The 18,298-nt window shown below is 57.8% G+C and overlaps 1 protein-coding gene across 13 annotated transcripts in view; it reads right to left on the bottom strand.

The window, feature by feature from the left end:
• Window positions 1-18,298, bottom strand: part of TNK2 (tyrosine kinase non receptor 2) — a 43,547-nt gene that overhangs the window by 12,175 nt on the left and 13,074 nt on the right. For 4 of the 13 annotated variants that reach the window (XM_033213202.1, XM_033213197.1, XM_033213201.1 and 1 more), the window contains exons 1-9: window positions 17,352-17,942; window positions 10,396-10,576; window positions 8,462-8,532; window positions 6,351-6,572; window positions 4,723-4,875; window positions 3,625-3,902; window positions 2,014-2,140; window positions 1,488-1,634; window positions 1,295-1,389 (exon numbers count right to left, since the gene is read on the bottom strand). In XM_033213202.1, the coding sequence (XP_033069093.1) occupies window positions 1,295-1,389; window positions 1,488-1,634; window positions 2,014-2,140; window positions 3,625-3,902; window positions 4,723-4,875; window positions 6,351-6,572; window positions 8,462-8,532; window positions 10,396-10,576; window positions 17,352-17,522 (1,445 nt within the window). In that variant the 5' untranslated portion in view covers window positions 17,523-17,942. Of the gene's footprint in view, window positions 1-1,294; window positions 1,390-1,487; window positions 1,635-2,013; window positions 2,141-3,624; window positions 3,903-4,722; window positions 4,876-6,272; window positions 6,573-8,461; window positions 8,533-10,395; window positions 10,577-14,484; window positions 14,888-17,351; window positions 17,945-18,298 lie in introns of those variants that run through there. The other 9 variants (XM_033213195.1, XM_033213194.1, XM_033213205.1 and 6 more) reach the window with 7 other exon arrangements.

Genomic DNA, 18,298 nt, shown 5'->3' with positions numbered 1-18,298 from the left:
GGGAAGCGGGCGGTAAAGATCTGGGGCTCCGGCGGCAGCACAAGAGGGGCCAGGCCAACGGCTCTCCAGCTCGTGGAGGTGGACGTGGACGTGGGGCTGAACTTTGGGCTGGAGGCCCTGCCAGGTACCTCCAGGGGACCCCCACACTTCATCTCCCCAGAGCGCCACGCTTGCAATCCCATCCCTGACCCCTCCGCTCCAAACCTGCAGACTGTGTGCCTCCTGTCTCCAAGCCTCTCTTTCTAGAACCTTCTGCTTTCTTCCCCAGCATAACACCCCCAACCACAGGCCCTGCCGTCTCAGTATGTCATTCCTGTTCCCGGACCCTGGGCCCAAAGGTGAGGGAGCCGGGCCTGGGAAGGCTCGGGGTGTTGGGGCCACCGTGGGACAGGTCACACTCCATGCCGCCCCCCAGGTCTCCTCCCTACACCCCCAAGAGGCACAGGACTGCACCGAAGGCTGCAGACCCCTAAAACCTGCAGTGTAGGTGGAAGAGGCTTCCTGGGAAGCAGCCCCACCCCCTCCTTGCCTGGCCTGAGTCACAGGGGCTGAGAGTACAGGGAATTTCCTCCACTTCACTCTTCTTCCTGGTCCTCACTACTCCCCGCTGCCTCAAAGGCACCTCAAACCCCTGCCCTGCCCCACCAGTTCCTCAGACACCTGGGGATCAGCTGGCAGAAGGCAGGGTCAGCAGTGGGTGGGGCCTCAGGATAGGCGCTAGAACTGCGGGGGCTCAGGGAAGACGGGGCTCTAGAGAGGCTCTGGGAGGAGGGTTAGGTATAGAGAGGGTCTCCCCAAGGGGAGATGGGAAGAGAGGACCAGAGGCTGGAGGCCGGCCTGGGAGCACATAGTGGGCTCAGCAGGAAGGATGGAAAGCTGGCAAGAGGGCAGGCTGGGCTGCTTCACCTACTGAAAGGCACCCAGGTAGAAGGTTGAGTCCCTGTGCCAGGAAGAAGCAGGGAGAGAAGCAGGGAGGAAGCACAGGAGTCCAGAGCGCTGCTGCCACCCAGGCCAGGCCAGGCCACTCCCTGCCCCTCCGTAAAGGCAGCCTGGCCCAACCACAGAGCCAGGGCTGGAGCCCAGTGGGAAAGGGTGGTGGAAAGCAGCTGGGCAGGAAAAGGCACTAGGGAGATGGAGGCAGGCCTGTCCTCCCCTCACACTGCAGGGTTCAGGCCCAACCACCAGCCTGTGTGTGGCCAAGGGAATCTTGAAGGCCAAAGAGATCTGTCCACAGGCCCCTCCGACCTGTGCCCTTCAAGCGATCCCAGGGCGGGCCCAGCCCCGCACTCCCTACCTTCCCTCGATGACGGTGATGACGTCATTCATCTGGATGTGCAGTTTGTCTGGCTCCTCAAAGTCCTGAAGGGCCCGCATGTCCGTAGGCTGGGCCTGGGGGAAGAGAAAGGTCATTGCCAGCTCTGGGACTGACGCCTGGGTAGCCCCTCAGCTTGGACACCCCAGCTCTCCTGGGCTGACCTGTCCCTCACCTCCAGCAGGAAGTCCCGCAGGGCCACAAATGTGGGTCTGTCCTCTGGCTTGTGAGCCCAGCACTGGACCATGACGTTGTAGATGTCCTGGGGGCAGTCCTCAGGCCGGGGCAGCCGCTCCCCCTCCTTGTCGATCTTATGCAGGATCTGAAGGTGACGAGGTGCAGAGTTTGAGGACAAACAGAGCACCCAGCCCTTCACTTCCCGCCTTCCCTCCGGCCTATCCACAGCTGCAGCAGCTGCTGCCGGGCCTGGCCTCCAAAGAAGGGATCTGCCTGCCCGGGAGGGGCCCTCTCCAGAGCCCTAGACCCTTCTTCCCAGGTCTGGGGCCTCGGAATGAGTGGATGTGGCAAGGGCTAGCAAAGGAGGGCGGGCCCCAGCTTTTCCCTCCCCGTCTCTTTGCTGGGCTCTCCCTGAGGCCATACAGATACGGGGCGTGGGGGGAGGGAGTCCCCGGGTGACAGGCAGTTCCAGCAGGGCCGGGCTGCAGGCTGGGAATGGAATTCAGCCACCTCCCAGCCCTCACCTGACTGCCATTGAGGCCGATCCAGGGCTCCTGGCCATAGGTGAACATTTCCCACAGTGTCACTCCGAACATCCAGGTGTCGCTGGCATGGGAGAAGGTGCGTGTCTTGAGGCTCTCGGGGGCACACCTGGCAGAGGCAGGGGTCAAAGAGAAGGCCTCTCAAACACCCTACTTGCGTCCGCCCTGGGGACTTAAAACACTCATTCGGCAAACACGTGTTGTGACCCTGTGCCACGTTCAGCAGTGGGTCCTGGGGGCGCCGTGTGAAGTGGGCAGGACTCCTTGACAACACGGTGCACAGACGTGGGGAAAATCACCTAAGCCCAGGTATCTTACTCACTGCAGCCTGGCGTGGGAAGAGGAGGAGAAGCTTCCCAGCCAGAGAAGCAGGGAAATGAAGGAGGTCAGAGGCTCTAGGACGGGGCAGGGAGAGAAGATCACAGGCTGTTTTCTGACTGTGGTGGGAGGATGACAATTCCCAGATTTGGGGCGGGATCCTGGGATTTGGGTCCTTCGGCAGGAAGGAGTGGGTGGGAAATTCAGATAGGGCCTGGGGAAGAACCAAAATGGGTAGAAACAGTCATACCGGCTTCACCCAAATACATTGGTTCTGGGCACCCCCCGGGGGAGGGGAAGTGCCTCTGTGGTGAGGTTAAAACGGACATCCCGGCGTGGGCTGAGGTGCAGGGAGGAGGGTGGCGCCTAGACAGGGACCCAGAGCGAGCCCTGCCCCTCAAAGGGGATGGGGCCAGGAAAGTCTCTTGAGACCTCTAAGGCTCATTATCCTCGTCGGTGAAAAGAGAACACAGTAACCCGCTCCCTTCATCGTGTTGTTTAAAGGCAACTGTATTAACACATTACCATGCAAACCAGGATGCCTGAATACAAAAGAGGCTGCTATGAATTACTGCAGGACAACAGGCATAATCTAAGACCTACGCTTGCCCTAGGAGGAAAGCCAGCTGCTCCTTCAGATGACCATGCGTTCCGGATCATAAGGGTTGCCCAGTCACCGCTCGGGCAAGCAGAACTGGAAAAACCCTTCCCACCTTAAAGCAGGCAGATCACAGTCCTTTGGGTGCTTCTGGCACCAGAGGACCACAATGGTCTCAGCAGAGGATAAGCCTACAGAGGGGCCAGGGCAAGGCCAAGCACCACCCCCAGTGCACAGGTGAGCAGCCCTGGCCCCTCTACAGGGCCTGCTGTGGCCTGGCCTGTCTACCACTAGCTCTACCTAGAGCGTGCTTACCAACGAGTCTTTCCCTGGCAAACTTCCCCTGACATTTCAGGAAGCCTTTGAACACCCCACCGAGCAGTGCCTCTTGGTGAGGCCACGGCATCTATCCCTGCAACACCCCACCGAGCAATGCCCCTTGGTGAGCCCCACAGCATCTATCCCTGTGCTTTCCAGCACCCAGATCCTGGCATGTGGGCCCTCAAGAATTCCTAGATGGATGGTGAGTGAATGGGTGCAAAGGAGGGCACCCCAGGCTTAGAAGAGACAAGGACAGGCCCAAGCAAAACCAGGGGCTGTGGTGGGTCAAGAAAGCCCCGGAACTTTGAGGCCGGGGTCTGCAGGGACCCTGTGAGCTGGCAGCACCTGCCCCTCACCAGGCGAAGGGCACCTTGCGATGTTCCTGCATGACGTAATGGTCGTCATTCTGAGGTAGTGCTCGCATCAGCCCAAAGTCCCCGATCTTGACCAGGTCGCGGGTAGCCAACAGCAGATTGCGGGCAGCCAGGTCACGGTGAATAAAGCGCTTGGACTCCAGGTAGCCCATGCCCTCAGCCACCTGCACAGCGTAGCGACTCAGAGTCCCCAGGAGGAAGTGGCCCTGGTGCTTACGTAGCCGGTCCAACAATGATCCCAGAGGTGCCAGCTCTGTCACCTGAGGCCATGGAGGAGGCAGGAGGAATGAGTTGGAGGACCCTGCCCCTTCTCAGCAGCCCACACTGGGCCCCCAGCCCCCTTCCTGAAGGCTTTCCAGAACCAGGCTGCACACTCCTTCCTGGCCTGCTATCTGGGGACCTCTAGGAGTCCTGCAGTTTCTCAGGCCTCTCCCTCGAGGCAATGGAGGAAACTGATACCCAGAGAGAAGGAGCTCAAAGAGGCAATGGCTAGAAATTCCAAAACTTGGCCAGGCCTGGTGGCTCATGCCTGTAATCCCAGCACGTTGGGAGGCTGAGGCAGGTGGATCATTTGAGGTCAGGAGTTTGAGACCAGCCTGGCCAACATGGTGAAACGCCTGTCTCTACTAAAAATACAAAAATTAGCCAGGGGTGGTAGCGCACAGCTGTACTCCCAGCTACTTGGGAGGCTAAGGCAGGAAAATCGCTTGAACCCAGGAGGTGGAGGTTGCAGTGAGCTGAGATCGTGCCAGTGCACTCCAGCCTGGGCGACAAAGCGAGACTCTGTCTCAAAATAAATAAATAAATAAAACATAAATTCCCCAAATTAAACTCAATGGCCAGGCCCTCCCATGGTGCTGACACTGAGCACCAGCAAAATCCAGAGGCAGACCTGGACTGGACCGCAGCAGACACAGCCCGTACCAGGCTGGGCCCTTGTGAACCCCTTTACTCCATCAGGGTGGGGGGACCAAAGTAGGATCTAGGGCGCCTCTGACCTTAGGACGGAGACAGTAACTGCACCACACATCTGGGACCAGAACCCTCTCCCTGCCCACCCCTCCTGCCTACAGCACTCACCATCTTCATGGGCGGCGTGAGCACCACCCCGTAGAGGCGGATGAGGTTTCGGTGGTCGAGCGAGTGCATGGCGTTGACCTCCCGGATGAAGTCGTCCATGGCTTCTGGCTGGCTCAGGACGTCGGGCTTCAGGCACTTCACAGCCACACTCACCTGTCCAGAGCGGGATGTGCAAGGACTCAGGACCTGCCAGGTCCCGGACACACGGAGCCAACCTGCTCCATCCTCCAACTCGGCTCAATGATCCCTGCCTCCGAGCTACTCATCTGAGTGGGTAAGCACGCCACCAGTGCCTGGGCTTACATGCTCTACATGAGGCCTGGCTGAAGAAGGACAGAGGGCTGGCCCTCAGGAGCCATCGTCGGCCATGCCTCCCCTTCCTGGGGGAATGCTGGGCTTAAATACCAACCAAAAAATAAGAGATAACCAGTATGATGAGAGAATATTCAAATGTTATAAAATGGATTTTTTTTTTTTTTTTTTTTTTGAGATGCAGGCTGGAGTGCAGTGACATGATCTCAGCTCCCTGCAACCTCCACCTCCCGAGTTCAAGTGATTCTCCTGCCTCAGCCTCCTGAGTAGCTGGGATTATAGGCAGGCACCACCATGCCTGGCTAGTTTTGTATTTTTAGTAGAGACAGGGTTTCTCCATGTTGCTCAGGGTGGTCATAAAATGGAGTATTAAAAGTTCTTTTGCTGTAGAAGAAAAATGCTTTAAATGTAATGCCAAAAACAAATATGTGGAGCTAGAAGTCGGCACAGCGGCTTCCCCGGGAGAAGGGCTGAGTGACAGCGGCCTCCCCGGGAGAAGGGCGCAGGCGCACTGAGTGGACAGGGCATGAGGAGCCCTCTGAGGTGCGGGGAATGCACCGGACGTGACCTGGGCAGTAACATGGCTTCTGCATAGGAAACAGTCACACCAGAACTGTATGCTGTGGTGCACACATGTTATTCCCTGAGGGGAAAATGTTAAATGCAATGCCAGGAAGAAAGAACAAGATTTTAAAAGCTGTATCTAGAATTTGTATCTTAACTAAATCCAACAAAATACCTAAAGTGGGAGGAAGAGGCAGAAATGCCAACTCTGCTTCCTCTTAGTGCTGGGATTACAGGCGATTTTTTTTCTTGTTTTTCAAATAGTTTCCAAACTTTTATAATAAGTAAATTATTTTTACAGTTGAAATAATAAATGTGCTTAGTTAAACCTGAGCATGGGCTGGGTGTGGTGGCTCACACCTGTAATCCCAGCACTTCGGGAGGCTAAGGTGGGCAGATCACCTGAGGTCAGAAGTTCAAGACCATCCTGGCCAACATGGTGAAACCCTATCTCTACTAAAAAGATAAAAACTAGCTGGGCGTGGTGGCGCACACCTGTAATCCCAGCTACTCAGGAGGCTGAGGCAGGAGGATCGCTTGAATCCGAAAGGCAGAGGTTGCAGGGAGCCGAGATGGTGCCCATTACACTCCAGCCTGGGCAACAAAGCGAGACTCCGTCTCAAAAAAATAAAAACCCAAAAATCCTGTTGTGACGCATCCCCAGTCCCACTCACATCCCAGGTGGGGTCAGAAGAGTCACTGCCAGTCTTGGGCCCCAGGCCTCTGCTGCGCTGGCAGGACACAGAGCTCACCGTCTTCCCTGAGGGCGTGTCCCACTCGCCCCTGCGCACCACGCCAAAGGAGCCATCGCCCAGCTTCTCCAGGAGGCGCAGGTCCTTGTCCCCGATGAGGCAGGTGAGGCTCTGCAGGGGCCCCTCCCCTGCTGGGCCCCCAGGGGCGGGCGAGGTCTTCCGGAAGGTGCTCTGAGAGTGATGAGGGGGGAACTCAGCCTCCAGTCGCTTTCCACTGAACACCTGTTTGAGGGCAGCCGGGGGCCAGATGGAATCCAACACCCCAGGGTCAGTCACTCGGTCCCACCCTGCTGGGTCCACCTGGTGATCCCTGGCTCAGCTTCCAGATAAGTCCTGGCTTTGCCAAACTGCCAGTGGGGCCGCTGGACTGGAGGGCTGCACTCCGTCCAGGCACACCCCAAATACAGAACTCAAAGCCTGACGCTGGCCTCAAGGTGGGTGCCAGGAAAAGACCAACAGGCATCAGCCTGTGGCTGCAGTGGCCCCACACCCAGCTGTGCGGACAGGGAGAGTCCAAAGCCCTCCCAGCACTGCCTACCCAAGGTCTGAGTCTCCTCCCAGTCCTGCCCCACCCTCCCTTCTTGCACCCGCCGCCCAGCAGACTCCAGCCCTAAGTCATGTAGATGGTGCAGGAGCCGCAGGGGCCTCCACAAACACCTCCTTGTCCATTTTTAGCCCTGGCCCCTTCTCTGGCCTGACCATTTGGTGCTGTCTGTCTCCACCCTCACTAGTGGCTGTCCTTCATCCTGCCCAGGGGAGAGGATAATTTTAGTCTGAGGTTGAACCATGAGTGTGTGTGGTTCAGATGAAGCTAGTCCTTACTGGGGAAGGGCCTGGGAAGACAGCTGGGTTTCTGGAGGGGCGACTCGAGCTGAGGGCTGAGACAGAAGGAAGAGTGGAGGAGACTCTGAGGCCAGAGTGGACAGGGAGGGGGCCAAAGGTCAAGGGACAGAAGAAAGGAGGCCATGAGGGTCAAAGGTGGCCACATCAGTCTGACTTGGCAGCCTCCACCGAGGCACCCACAGCCTAGGCTCCAGGCTGCAGATTCTTGCCAGTTTGGGTCTCACGTCCCCAAAGCTGGTGGAGCCTTGTCCGTTGGGGCTAGGGTGCCTCAAATCTGAGGGCCTCTTCTGGTCTCTGTGCTTCCTCACAGTAATTAGAATTCCTTATGTTTGCAAGCAATGTTCAGGTTACAAGACCCTTCACAGTCATTATCTCTGGGGCCTCCCACAGCCGTAGGAGATGAGCTGGGCAGCGGGCCTGGCATCATTTCCCTGAAGACAAAAGACGACCATCGGGAGGCCCCTGACTGCCCAGGGACCTATCAAGAGCCAGTGGCAGATCCAAGACCCCTAAATCTCAGCACCCCTAAATCTCGGCACCCCTAAATCTCGGCAAACCACGCTGCTCTCTTCTCCGGCCTCCACCAGCCCGACACTACTCATCCTTCCCTAAAACCCGGGCAAAGGACCAGGACAGGGTTCCCAGAAAAAGCCACAGGATCCCAAGAGACAGCCCCTTTGCCGGATCTCTGCTGCCCAATCCCACTCCAGCTGTTCGGCCCTGCCCACCCCCCACCCCAGCCCTGAGGCCAGAAGTGGGGAGGAAAGGCTGGGGCTGGCTCACTTCCTCTCTCATTCTCTTCCAGACAATGGGCAGAGTTCCACTGAGTCAGACCAGGGACTCACTACACCACAGACCCAAATTAGGACAAGGTGTGGGGAGAGGTGGGGACAGGCGGTGGGGAAGGAAGCTGTCAGCAGGGACAGATGACCGGTCCACCGCCCCATGCTGGACACTGGCCCCAACGCTCAGACACAGCAGGGCTAAGTTAAGGCACACTTATCAATGAGCTCCTGCTCCAGGCGCTGAGAGGGGCTGTGAAGGCCTCACCACACACAGGCTGCTTGCGTGTCCATATCTGGCAGAGACAGACACTTAGCCCGGCAGCTCTGCAAGTGCCCTGCCCGATAAGACCCTGGATGCAGGGGTTCTGTACAAAGTGCCGGCAAAATGGCGAGATTCGACTTGCTGGGGAGTTGGGGACGGTTCCCAGGACTGGAAGCGGTAGGGGGTATTCGAGGCTGCCACCCTCCCACTTCCTCACCCACCTTACTCATCCACGACTTGCGTTTGCACAAGGCCTTCCTCCTCTTCACAGCCTCCCACAGCCGCCGCTGGCCTGCAGGGAGGGTGGGGAACCCAGCGCTGTGAAGGCAGCTCAAACCCCTGAGAGAGGCTGCTGCCTGTGGTCCCCTCGCGGTGAGTCTGCCACTGGACACCACTCAGCACAATGATACCAATGAAATCAACCGCAACTAACCGGGAGCTTCGACTGACCAGACAGTCTCTGCACCCCACTCCCCAGCACTGGCTCTCCAACTGGGTGAAGGTCTCCACCCCACTCCCCGGCACTGGCTCTCCAACTGGGTGAAGGTCTCCACCCCACTCCCCGGCACTGGCTCTCCAACTGGGTGAAGGTCTCCACCCCACTCCCCGGCACTGGCTCTCCAACTGGGTGAAGGTGTTTAACCACAAACTTGAAGTGTGGGCTTCTCCCAGTTCTCAGGCAAAAATCAAGGTAATGAACAGAATTTTCTCAATGTTGAGGTTTTTTTCCCTCCATAAAATGTTGTTATGCTACTGGCATCAGACACCAACTATCCAGGCCAAAAGTAGCATAAGTCAATGTCTAACTCAGCACATGACTACCTATTAAGCTATTTTAACTTGAATGCCCTAATACGTTTCTCACGTTCTATGACGATCACGACTTTTAGATGCCACAACCCCCACTTTTAGGAAAAATACGAAGATAAGGGTTGAGCTCAAATCAGAGCAAACCTGTTTGTGTGCGTCTGTGCGTGTGCGTGTGTGTGCGTGCACGTGTTTGTGCGTGTGTGCATGCGTCTGCATGTGTGTGTGCATGCTTGTGCATGTGCACGTGTGCAAGTGTGCATACATGTATGTGCGTGTGCACGCATGTGCGTGCGTGCATCTACGTGTCCATGCGCGTGTGTACGTGTGCACGTGTGCATGTTTGTGCATGTGCGTGCATCTACGTGTCCATGCGCGTGTGTACGTGTGCACGTGTGCATGCTTGTGCATGTGTGTGCATGCATTGCGTGTATGCATTACGTGTCCATGTGCATGTGCGTGCATGTGTACATGTGTGTGCGCACGCGTGCATGTAAGTGTGCATGCACATGTGTGTGCGCATGTGTATGTGCCCATGTGTGTATGCATGTGCGTGTGAGACAGTGAGAAAGCGCGCGGTAGTGGGAATCAGCAAACCATCTGAGCCTTAGCGCTCTCCCTACAGATCTCTGGACATGGACACCCCCCCCCGCCCCGGTATTCAGAATGATGAGAACAGACTCAATTTGATGCTTGTGAAGGAGAGGCGATCAAGGACATACACTCTATGTAAGAACAAACAGAACGGGGCATGGAGTGCCTCCTGTGTAGCCGGCTTTAGGGAAGGCCTCACTCTGCTCAAACTCCAATTCACCTTTACAACTGCCAACTGTTCTCATCACACATCAGCACCTACTGATGTCCCTCCTGCTCCGCCTCAGGGCTCTGGGACAGACAGAGTCCTCAGCCTGCGCCGCCTCAGGGCTCTGGGACAGAGTCCTCAGCCTGCGCCGCCTCAGGGCTCTGGGACAGACAGAGTCCTCAGCCTGCGCCGCCTCAGGGCTCTGGGACAGACAGAGTCCTCCACCTGCACTGCCTCAGGCTCTGGGACAGACAGAGTCCTCAGCCTGCGCCGCCTCAGGGCTCTGGGACAGACAGAGTCCTCCACCTGCACTGCCTCAGGCTCTGGGACAGACAGAGTCCTCAGCCTGCACTGCCTCAGGCTCTGGGACAGACAGAGTCCTCAGCCTGTGCCGCCTCAGGGCTCTGGGACAGACAGAGTTCTCAGCCTGCACTGCCTCAGGCTCTGGGACAGAGTTCTCAGCTGCCACCCATGCACTCAGTGGTCCTGAGGACAGAGGACGTAAACGGTCAGGGGTAAGACAAGTCAAGTCAACATCCCACCTACCAGGCCGGCCCATGCCAATCTTCTCCAGGTCCTCATTCTTGACGTACTCAAAGTGGGACAGGCGGGTGACATTGAGGTCATCTCGCAGCCGCAGGAAGTACTGTTGCAGCTGCACCTCGGACAGCAGCTCCAGCAGCCAGGCTGTGCCCTCCTCTGGCTGCATGCTGCCGCCTCCCAGCCTCTGTAGGGAGGGAAGAGTGGCTCAGGGACAAGGGTTGTGGCGGGGGACAACAGGGGGCCTGCCCCAGTGACCTGGGCTCACCTTCATCCCACTACACTGCCGCCTGGAAGGGCTCACACCACCTTCTAACTCTCAACAGAAGCTACTAAGAACCGCCTGGACCCACATGCCCCATTCCTGCCAGCCACAGGGCACAATGAGGGCGGCAGAGATACAGCCCCGGCCCTGGAGTCAGGAGTCAGGGTCTTGCTCCCGAAATCTGTGATCTGTGGCTGAACAACCCAGATCACCCGTCTGTGCTCACGTTCCTCACCCGCACTAAGTCTCCAGGGGTCAAAAGTCCTTGAAAACCTTTTAAAAACTAACAGTGGTCTCTCTGGGAACATCGAGGTGTTCTTACTCCTAATGTGTGATAAAAGTATCCGCAGGGTGCAGTGTGCCCTGAGACCCTCTATGGGTTCCTCAGATGTGACAGAGAAAACTCTCAGGGCCAGACGAGCTCGGAGCTAAGTTCCTCCCTGTGCCTGACCCCCCGGCCTCTCCTAACAATCCAAAGAGCACTCCACGGGCCACCACCCAAGTGCCCACAGGGCCACGGCAAGCAGAAGACAAGAGGGAGGGGTGGGGCCTGGGGTGGGCTTGCGGACACCCCTGTCAACAGGGAGCTCAGATCCCACCAATGGTTGTCACAAGAGACTGTGACCCAGTGTTATCAAAGCTTTCCATTTTTTCAAGAAATAAAAGAAATCTGAAGTTACATGTGAAATCTCACCATTAAAGTTTGTTTGGAAAAGGTAATATCTGTACATGGTAAAATATTCAGAGGGCGCACAGAGCCACGAATCTCATTCCCCCCAGAACTGCACAGCCACCGGCTCCCCAGGAGCTGCCAGTGACGTCTTCTGCGGACCCTTCAGACTCTGTCGTCGCTACACAGATATCCACGCATTAACCATACCATTCTGTTCCCTGATTTCACTTAATATTCGTCTTTCTCCTGACTTTTTAACAATGCTGAATACTTCAAATCTGAAACGCACGCACACGCACACACAGCATGCTGGCCAAAGCACGCTGCAGGCTGCAATCAGCCGATGGGCAGGTGAGTGACCTCTGACCTACACTTTCCTGGGCCCAGATAAAGAAGCTGGTGGAAACTTCAAAGCTAAGCAAGCGATCCACCGCACAGCAAACCCATCCCTGACTGAGGAAGGTCTGTCACCGCACAGCAAACCCACCCCTGTCTGAGGAAGGTCGTTCAGAGCTGAGGGCGTGGCCAGGCTAGTCCCTGACCCATGCTCAATCCCCAAAGAGGCAAACAGGCAAGAGAAAAAAGGCCAGCTGCCCGGCTGGGGACCAAGCCATCCCCTCCCCAACTCAGCGGTGGCCTCCTCCCCAGCTCCCATCACAGTGAGCAGCGCTCGGAGAAGCAGGCACACACAGCCCGGGCCCAGCGTGAGCCTCCTGCCCCCACAGTTCCCAGTGGCCCTGCCAACACAGTGCCAGTTCCGACTTTCTCAGGCAGCTCAGGGAAATACAAAGAGTAACAAAGGGGAATGAGAAACGCTCAGTTCAAATCCTGGCTCTTCCTTCACGGCGACTGGGCCAGGCAGCTGGGCCAGCCGGGTGGTTTCCGAACTTAAAGCCGTCACCCTTTATTGGAATGGTTCTCACGAAGGCTGCGCAGCCCCCTATGGGACATTTTTTATTGTCACGACATTTGGGGGGGCCTTAGTGACATTTAGTCAGTGGTTGGCAGACAAGAACGTGAGCTAGCCTGCAATGCATAGGACATTCTCGCACTGTCCCAAATCCCACACAACTCAATTCATGAAGGTGTTTATGATCACGCAAACCTAGAATCTGATCCCACTTCATATATAAACAAGAAAGCACTTTTATAGGTTTTTTTTTTTTTTTTTTTTTGAGACAGAACCTCACTCTGTCACTCAGGCTGGAGTACAATGATGCTATCTTGGCTCACTGCAAACTCTGCCTCCGGGGTTCAGGGAATTCTCTCACCTCAGCCTCCCGAGAAGCTGGGATTACAGGCACCTGCCACCACGCCCGGCTAATTTGTGTATTTTTAGTAAAGACAGGGTTCCTTCATTTTGGCCAGGCTGGTCTCGAACCCCTGACCTCAAGTGATCCACCTGCCCTGGCCTCCCAAAGTGGTGGGATGACCGGTGTGAGTCACCGCTCCTGGCCTTACGGTTTTAATATAAAATAAATTTTCCTGGAATGAAACTACTGCGTAAACTTAAGGGAAAATGGACTTTGCTTTATTCAGAACATAGCAGAAGTCCACTGTTTGCAAAAATGTCAGTGAAGGCAACCCTCTCTCATTATTTCAAAACTCGTCTCCCGGTCAGCACTTGCAGATGCTGCCGTCAGTGCTTCCGCCTGAGGTCTCAGGATCTGACTCCTCATTACATTGTCTAGAGGACTAATGTATTAAGACACATAAAATGTTATAATTAGCTTCTTCTTAAGTCTCTTTATACTACAGTTCCCACTGTATTGTTTCACTGTACACAGGTTAACAGGTTAATATAACAGGTTACATATTTCTATTAATTTTATTTAAAACGAGTAACAATAAAAATAACATCTAGGCTGAGCGCGGTGGCTCACACTTGTAATCCCGGCACTTAGAGAGGCTGAGGTGGGTGTATGACGTGAGTTCGAAACCAGCCTGACCAACATGGAGAAACCCAGTCTCTACTAAAAATACAAAACTAGCCAGGTGTGGTGGCATGTGCCTGTAATCCCAGCTACTCGGGAGGTCGAGGCAGGAGAATCACTTGAACCTGGGAGGCAGGGGCTGTGGTGAGCCAAGATTGTGCCATTGCACTCCAGCCTGGACAACAGGAACAAAACTCCATCTCAAACTATACTAAACTAAACTAAAATAATATCTAACACTTCAACCGCACTTACCATATATGAGGAACAGTTCTAAGTATTAAGCTGTATTAATTAATTTATCCTCAACAAAATCATCTGTTTACAAAAAAAGGGACGTGGGGTTTAAGAGGACTAAGCGTCGTTGCTTTCCAGAAGCAAGTCCAGAGGTGAACTGGGAGTCACTGGCTTAGGTAGCATCTCCCCTCAGCCCGGCCACGGCCTGGCCACTGTTGCCCCGTCCCTGGAGCAAAGTGACCCCATCCCCTCCAGGGCTCAGCCTCAGGATGGGGGATCCCAGTCTCCCGCAGGGCAAGCAGTCTCCAGGCCCCCTTCTTCCTCCCACCACCAACTCCCAAGGATCCAGGCCCCCTCCTCTAGGCTCCTGAAAACAGCTCAAAGCCATGCCCTGGGTGGTCAGAGCTGGAGAAGACCCAGAGGCCCCTCCCCTGAAGCTCTTCAGAAAGCACAGCCTGGCCTGTTCCCTCTCCCCGAAACACCAGCTAACACACCTCTGCTCAGCTGTGCACTCCCCTCCATGCTCCCTGACCAGGAACAGCGCTGCTCTGCACAGGGGATGCATGTGGCAGCACGGGAAGGAACTCCGGGATCCCAGTGAGGGAAGCAGTCAGGGTCTCAGTCCAGGGTGACTCTGCAGGGGTCCGCCTCCCCGCTAAGTCCCCCTCCAGCCCAAGGTTCTTTGCGCAGCACAGGGCATGGCTGCAGCTCATCCAGAGTTCAAACACTCTCCAATTCTGCATGGGCCTGGCCCCCAGCACCTCGCAGAGTCTGCACACCTGTGTCCGTCACTACTCCGTGGCTGGTGTGCAAACACACAGGCCAACAAGAACGAACGCAGCAGCCACTTGGCCCGGACCCCCTGTCGAGCCCTCACTGGCAGGATCCCTCAGCCACTCCCAGTCCTGCTGTCTGCCTCTCAGTCAATTGCCGGTGCTAAGGAGCCCCAACAGTCCCCAGCAGTCCAACCCCTGTGCCCCACTCACTGTGTACAGCCGTCGCCGCAGTCTGGCCAGGAGAGGGAAGGACAGCTCCAGGCCAGGGAACCGACGTGCTGCCGGCATCTCCACGGAGCAGGACCCCCTGAACAGTCACTGGGGATCCGGCCCAGGAAGCAGATGGGCAGGGGCCTCGGCTACGGAGCTTTGCACGCCACCCAGGAGCCCCCCAAATCCCACACCAGGGGTGGGAAATGCGGAAGAACGAGCTGGGCCCCTGTGCTCTGCTGCAAGCCCAGCTGGGTTTCCACAGCTGGCCAGTCTGGCGGGGAGCGGAGGAGCTTTCCTCACGCTGGCTGCAGCCGGGATCCTCTGTCCTGTTTCTGTCTTCTCTCCAGGGCAGTGGTAACAGTCCAGCCCTGCTCCCGGCTTCCCCACCCGACTGCCCGCCCGCCCTCCCTCCTGCCTCCCTCCCTCCCTCCCTCCCCGCCTAGCTGAGCAGCTCTGACACTGGCTGAAAAAGGACTTTTCTGAATCACTGCCAAGAGGGCAGCAGGAATGGGGGGGACTCTTCCTCCCAGCCACCCGCGCTGGCCCCCCTGCCTCCCCATACACAAGGCTCCTGTCTCTGGCTTCTACCCCAGCCCTCACAGTTGCAGACAACTCCTGGGACTTTGGGGTGGGGGGGCTATGTGACTCAAACAGCATGTACAAAGCAGGGTTGTAGACCCCCACACGGGCTTGTGTGGGGACGTGGGGACTAGCACAGCCTGAGTGGGAGGCTTGGGCCCCAGAGGCTCTGCTGGGCCCTGCAGATGACTCTTTAGAGACCCTCCCCCACTCCTCAGTCCCAGCCTTGGCTGGGCGTCTCCTGGCTCAGACCCTAATGTGGCCCTGTTACCCTGGTGCCCGACGGAAATAGGAGGCCGGCAGCCTGCCAGAGTGGGGCAGCCCAGCCAAGAGCAAGGGTAGGGTGGGGTGAGGATCCCCACCCCCTCCCCCAGGGTTGCCTTGTCTGCTGCCCAAACACCCAGGGTGCCTCCTACCCAGACCAGGTGGCCAAGTTCCCAAACCCCCTCAAAACAAACAAACATGCCCTGAGACTCCTGATGGGATGCCCCCACCTCGAAGCTGTAGGATGTCTCCTGTATAACACCCCGGACACAGACCGCAGCCTCAGAGTAAGGGGTCTAGAGACACTCCATCAAGCCCCCGTGGGCCCCATGTTTCCAGAACTGACAAACGATCTCTCTGGCCCTCCTCGAAGGGTGCCAGCTGCTCTTACACCCCCCTCGCCACGGCCCCCAGACACACCTGACAGCTGCAGGAAGCCCTCTCCAGCTCCCCAGGCACCCCCCCTCCCTGCTGAGCCATGCCTAGGGAGCCCTGTTTCTTGCACACTGCTCTCTTGTCCCTGTCCAGCTGGCCACCAGCTCAAGGAGCCCCAGCTGGCTGGAGGGGTGGGCAGCTGGAGAACAGGGCTTTGGGGAATCAGCATCCCAGGCTCCCTTCCCAGGGCCTCTCCCAGCGCTTGACCTCCCTAATGACGCCGAACGGGACAGCCATTTCCTGATCGTTATAACTCCAGGAGGTGGGGAGGAGGACACCCCCAGCTTCAGACCCTCTTCCTCATCCCCCTGCCAGCCACCCCACAAAGCTTGTGGAGATACAGGTGTGCACTGAGTGGGGGCTGAGGTCAGGTGGACAAGCTCAGGCCTATGATACACTGGAGCTGACTTTTTCCCAAACCTTGGCTGACTATGCCCTTGCATCAGAGAAGCCTACAGCCTACCCTGGCACCAAACACACCTGGAAGGAGACGCAGGGACTGGGGACTGGGGAAGAATTTAAGCAGGGTTATTCCCTCTACTTCAAAACGAGTCTGCTGGATCAGAATGGCTAGATTAAAAACTCTAGCTGTCCCCAGAAATATGTCTCAAAGTCACCAGAACCCCATGCCTGACCCTCCCTTCCTTGGATGCCCAGTAAGAACAAGACCTGTAACTGGACCAGTAATCCAGATGCGGGAAGAAGCCAAGAATGTGGCGTCAGAGCCAGGCCAGCTCCTGGACCGTCCCCCCTCCCCCTTCTTGAGAGTCTTGCTCTATCGCCCAGGCTGGAGTGCAATGGCACGATCCTGGGTTCAAGTGATTGACCTGTCTCAGCCTCCCCAGTAGCTGGGATTACAGGCACCTGCCACCACGTTCAGTTAATTTTTGTGTTTTTTTTTTTTTTTTTGTATTTTCACCATGTTGGCCAGGCTGGTCTCGAACTCCTGACCTCAGCGTCCTGGCCTCAGGTGATCTGCCCGCCTCGGCCTCGCAAAGTGCTGATATGACAGGCGTGAGCCACCGCGCCCGGCCTGGCCCCCTTTCTCCTCGCCCAGGAAAATGCCCGACCTTAAGCCCCAACGCTCCTGCCGAGCCCCCCTTTCTCCTGTCAGCTACTGCCCTCTGCCGGCCGGGAGAGGAAGTGCTTTCTCTCCGAGGGGGAGGGAAGCTGCCTCGTCCATCAATACAGTGACCGTATTTCCAAAAGAAAACAAGGACATCTGGCTTGATATTCATATTCAAAAGGCTGGTAAATGGGAATGTCCAGGACATACAGACTCAGTTCTCCTAAAAGACTGAACCCCAATCCTAGCAGTGCTTCCTGGACTCCCTTGGGGCATAGAAGGAAGCCCAAAGGGCAGCTTTTTGGGGTCCCAGGGGACCCATGCACACGGTGACAGATGCCAGCATCACTAAGTCACCACCGCCACACCCACACAAACACTCCGCCCTCTGTCCCCTGGCCCAGGAGCGGACACCCTCACTCCTGAGAGGCTGCTGCAGAGGGCAGGGCTGGGCCCGGCTCACAGCAGACCAAGAGGTCTGCGCCCAGGTATCTGGCTGCCCTCTGGCCTTCCCCATTACCTGCGGTCCCTCCTCGCCCCCAGACAGGCGCTGGTAAGCAGATCTCTCCCCCATGGAGCCCAAACTCCCGGTGGCTGCGGTCAGGGAGAGCAGCAGTGCCCGCAGCCCCCGCCCCGCAGCGGCACCGGCAGCGTCACTGCCCTGCGTCCTGGGGGGCCGGGCTTCGAGCATCCTCCAGAAGGAGCGCAGGGCCGCTACTGCGTCTCAGCCCCGGGGGAGGCCCCAGCCTGTGACCCCCGCCCTCCACAGCCTCCTCCGCCACCGGGTGGTCGCCCCCTCCTGCTGCGGGCCTGCGGCCATTCCCTCCTGCAGCCCGTCCCAGCTCCGTTCCCCTCTCCGCGGCGCTGTCCCCACCCTCTCCGTGAGCCAGCTGTGCCAGCCCCGGGCTGACCCCACCGAGAGCTGGGGCTCTGCCTTCGCCGGCCGCGGAACCGGGCTCCACTCAGCCCTCGGCCCGCCTCCCGGGCCCCAGAGCCGCCAACTGCGGCCTCGGGGATTCACGAGTCCCCGGTATTCACAAGGGGCCATCTCAGAAGCCCACAGCAGAGAGGCCTCCGTCCGACTCCACCTGAGGCCCCTCCCCCTAGACATCCCGGGGCCTGCAGCCCACCCCGCCCCCAGCCTGCCCGGCGCCCACCTGCCCCGCGGCTCGGCCCCGCGCTCGCCGGCTCCGCGCCGCCTCCCAGCGCCGCCTCCGCGCAGGCCACGCCCCCGCCCCGGCCCCCGCGCGGAGCCACCGCGCGCCACTCCCGCAACGCTGTGCGCTGTGTGCTGGGCCTGGGCCTGGGCCGGCCGGACCGCGCTGCCCGCCCGGACTTCAGAGCAGTGACACGAGGGCCCGGACTCCTGCTGAAAAGCCGCCCCAACACGGGCCCACGCGGGGGTGCCGCGCCCAGCACTGGCGCGAGGCCATCGCCGGCACAGGAAGTCCCAGGGCAGAAGCTCTT

The sequence above is a fragment of the Trachypithecus francoisi genome, unplaced genomic scaffold (genome assembly GCF_009764315.1).
Source record: "Trachypithecus francoisi isolate TF-2019V2 unplaced genomic scaffold, Tfra_2.0 Lachesis_group0, whole genome shotgun sequence".
Classification (NCBI taxonomy): Eukaryota; Metazoa; Chordata; class Mammalia; order Primates; family Cercopithecidae; genus Trachypithecus; species Trachypithecus francoisi.
The sequence above is the reverse complement of the archived record's forward strand: the minus strand, read 5'-3'. Positions and strand labels throughout refer to the sequence as shown.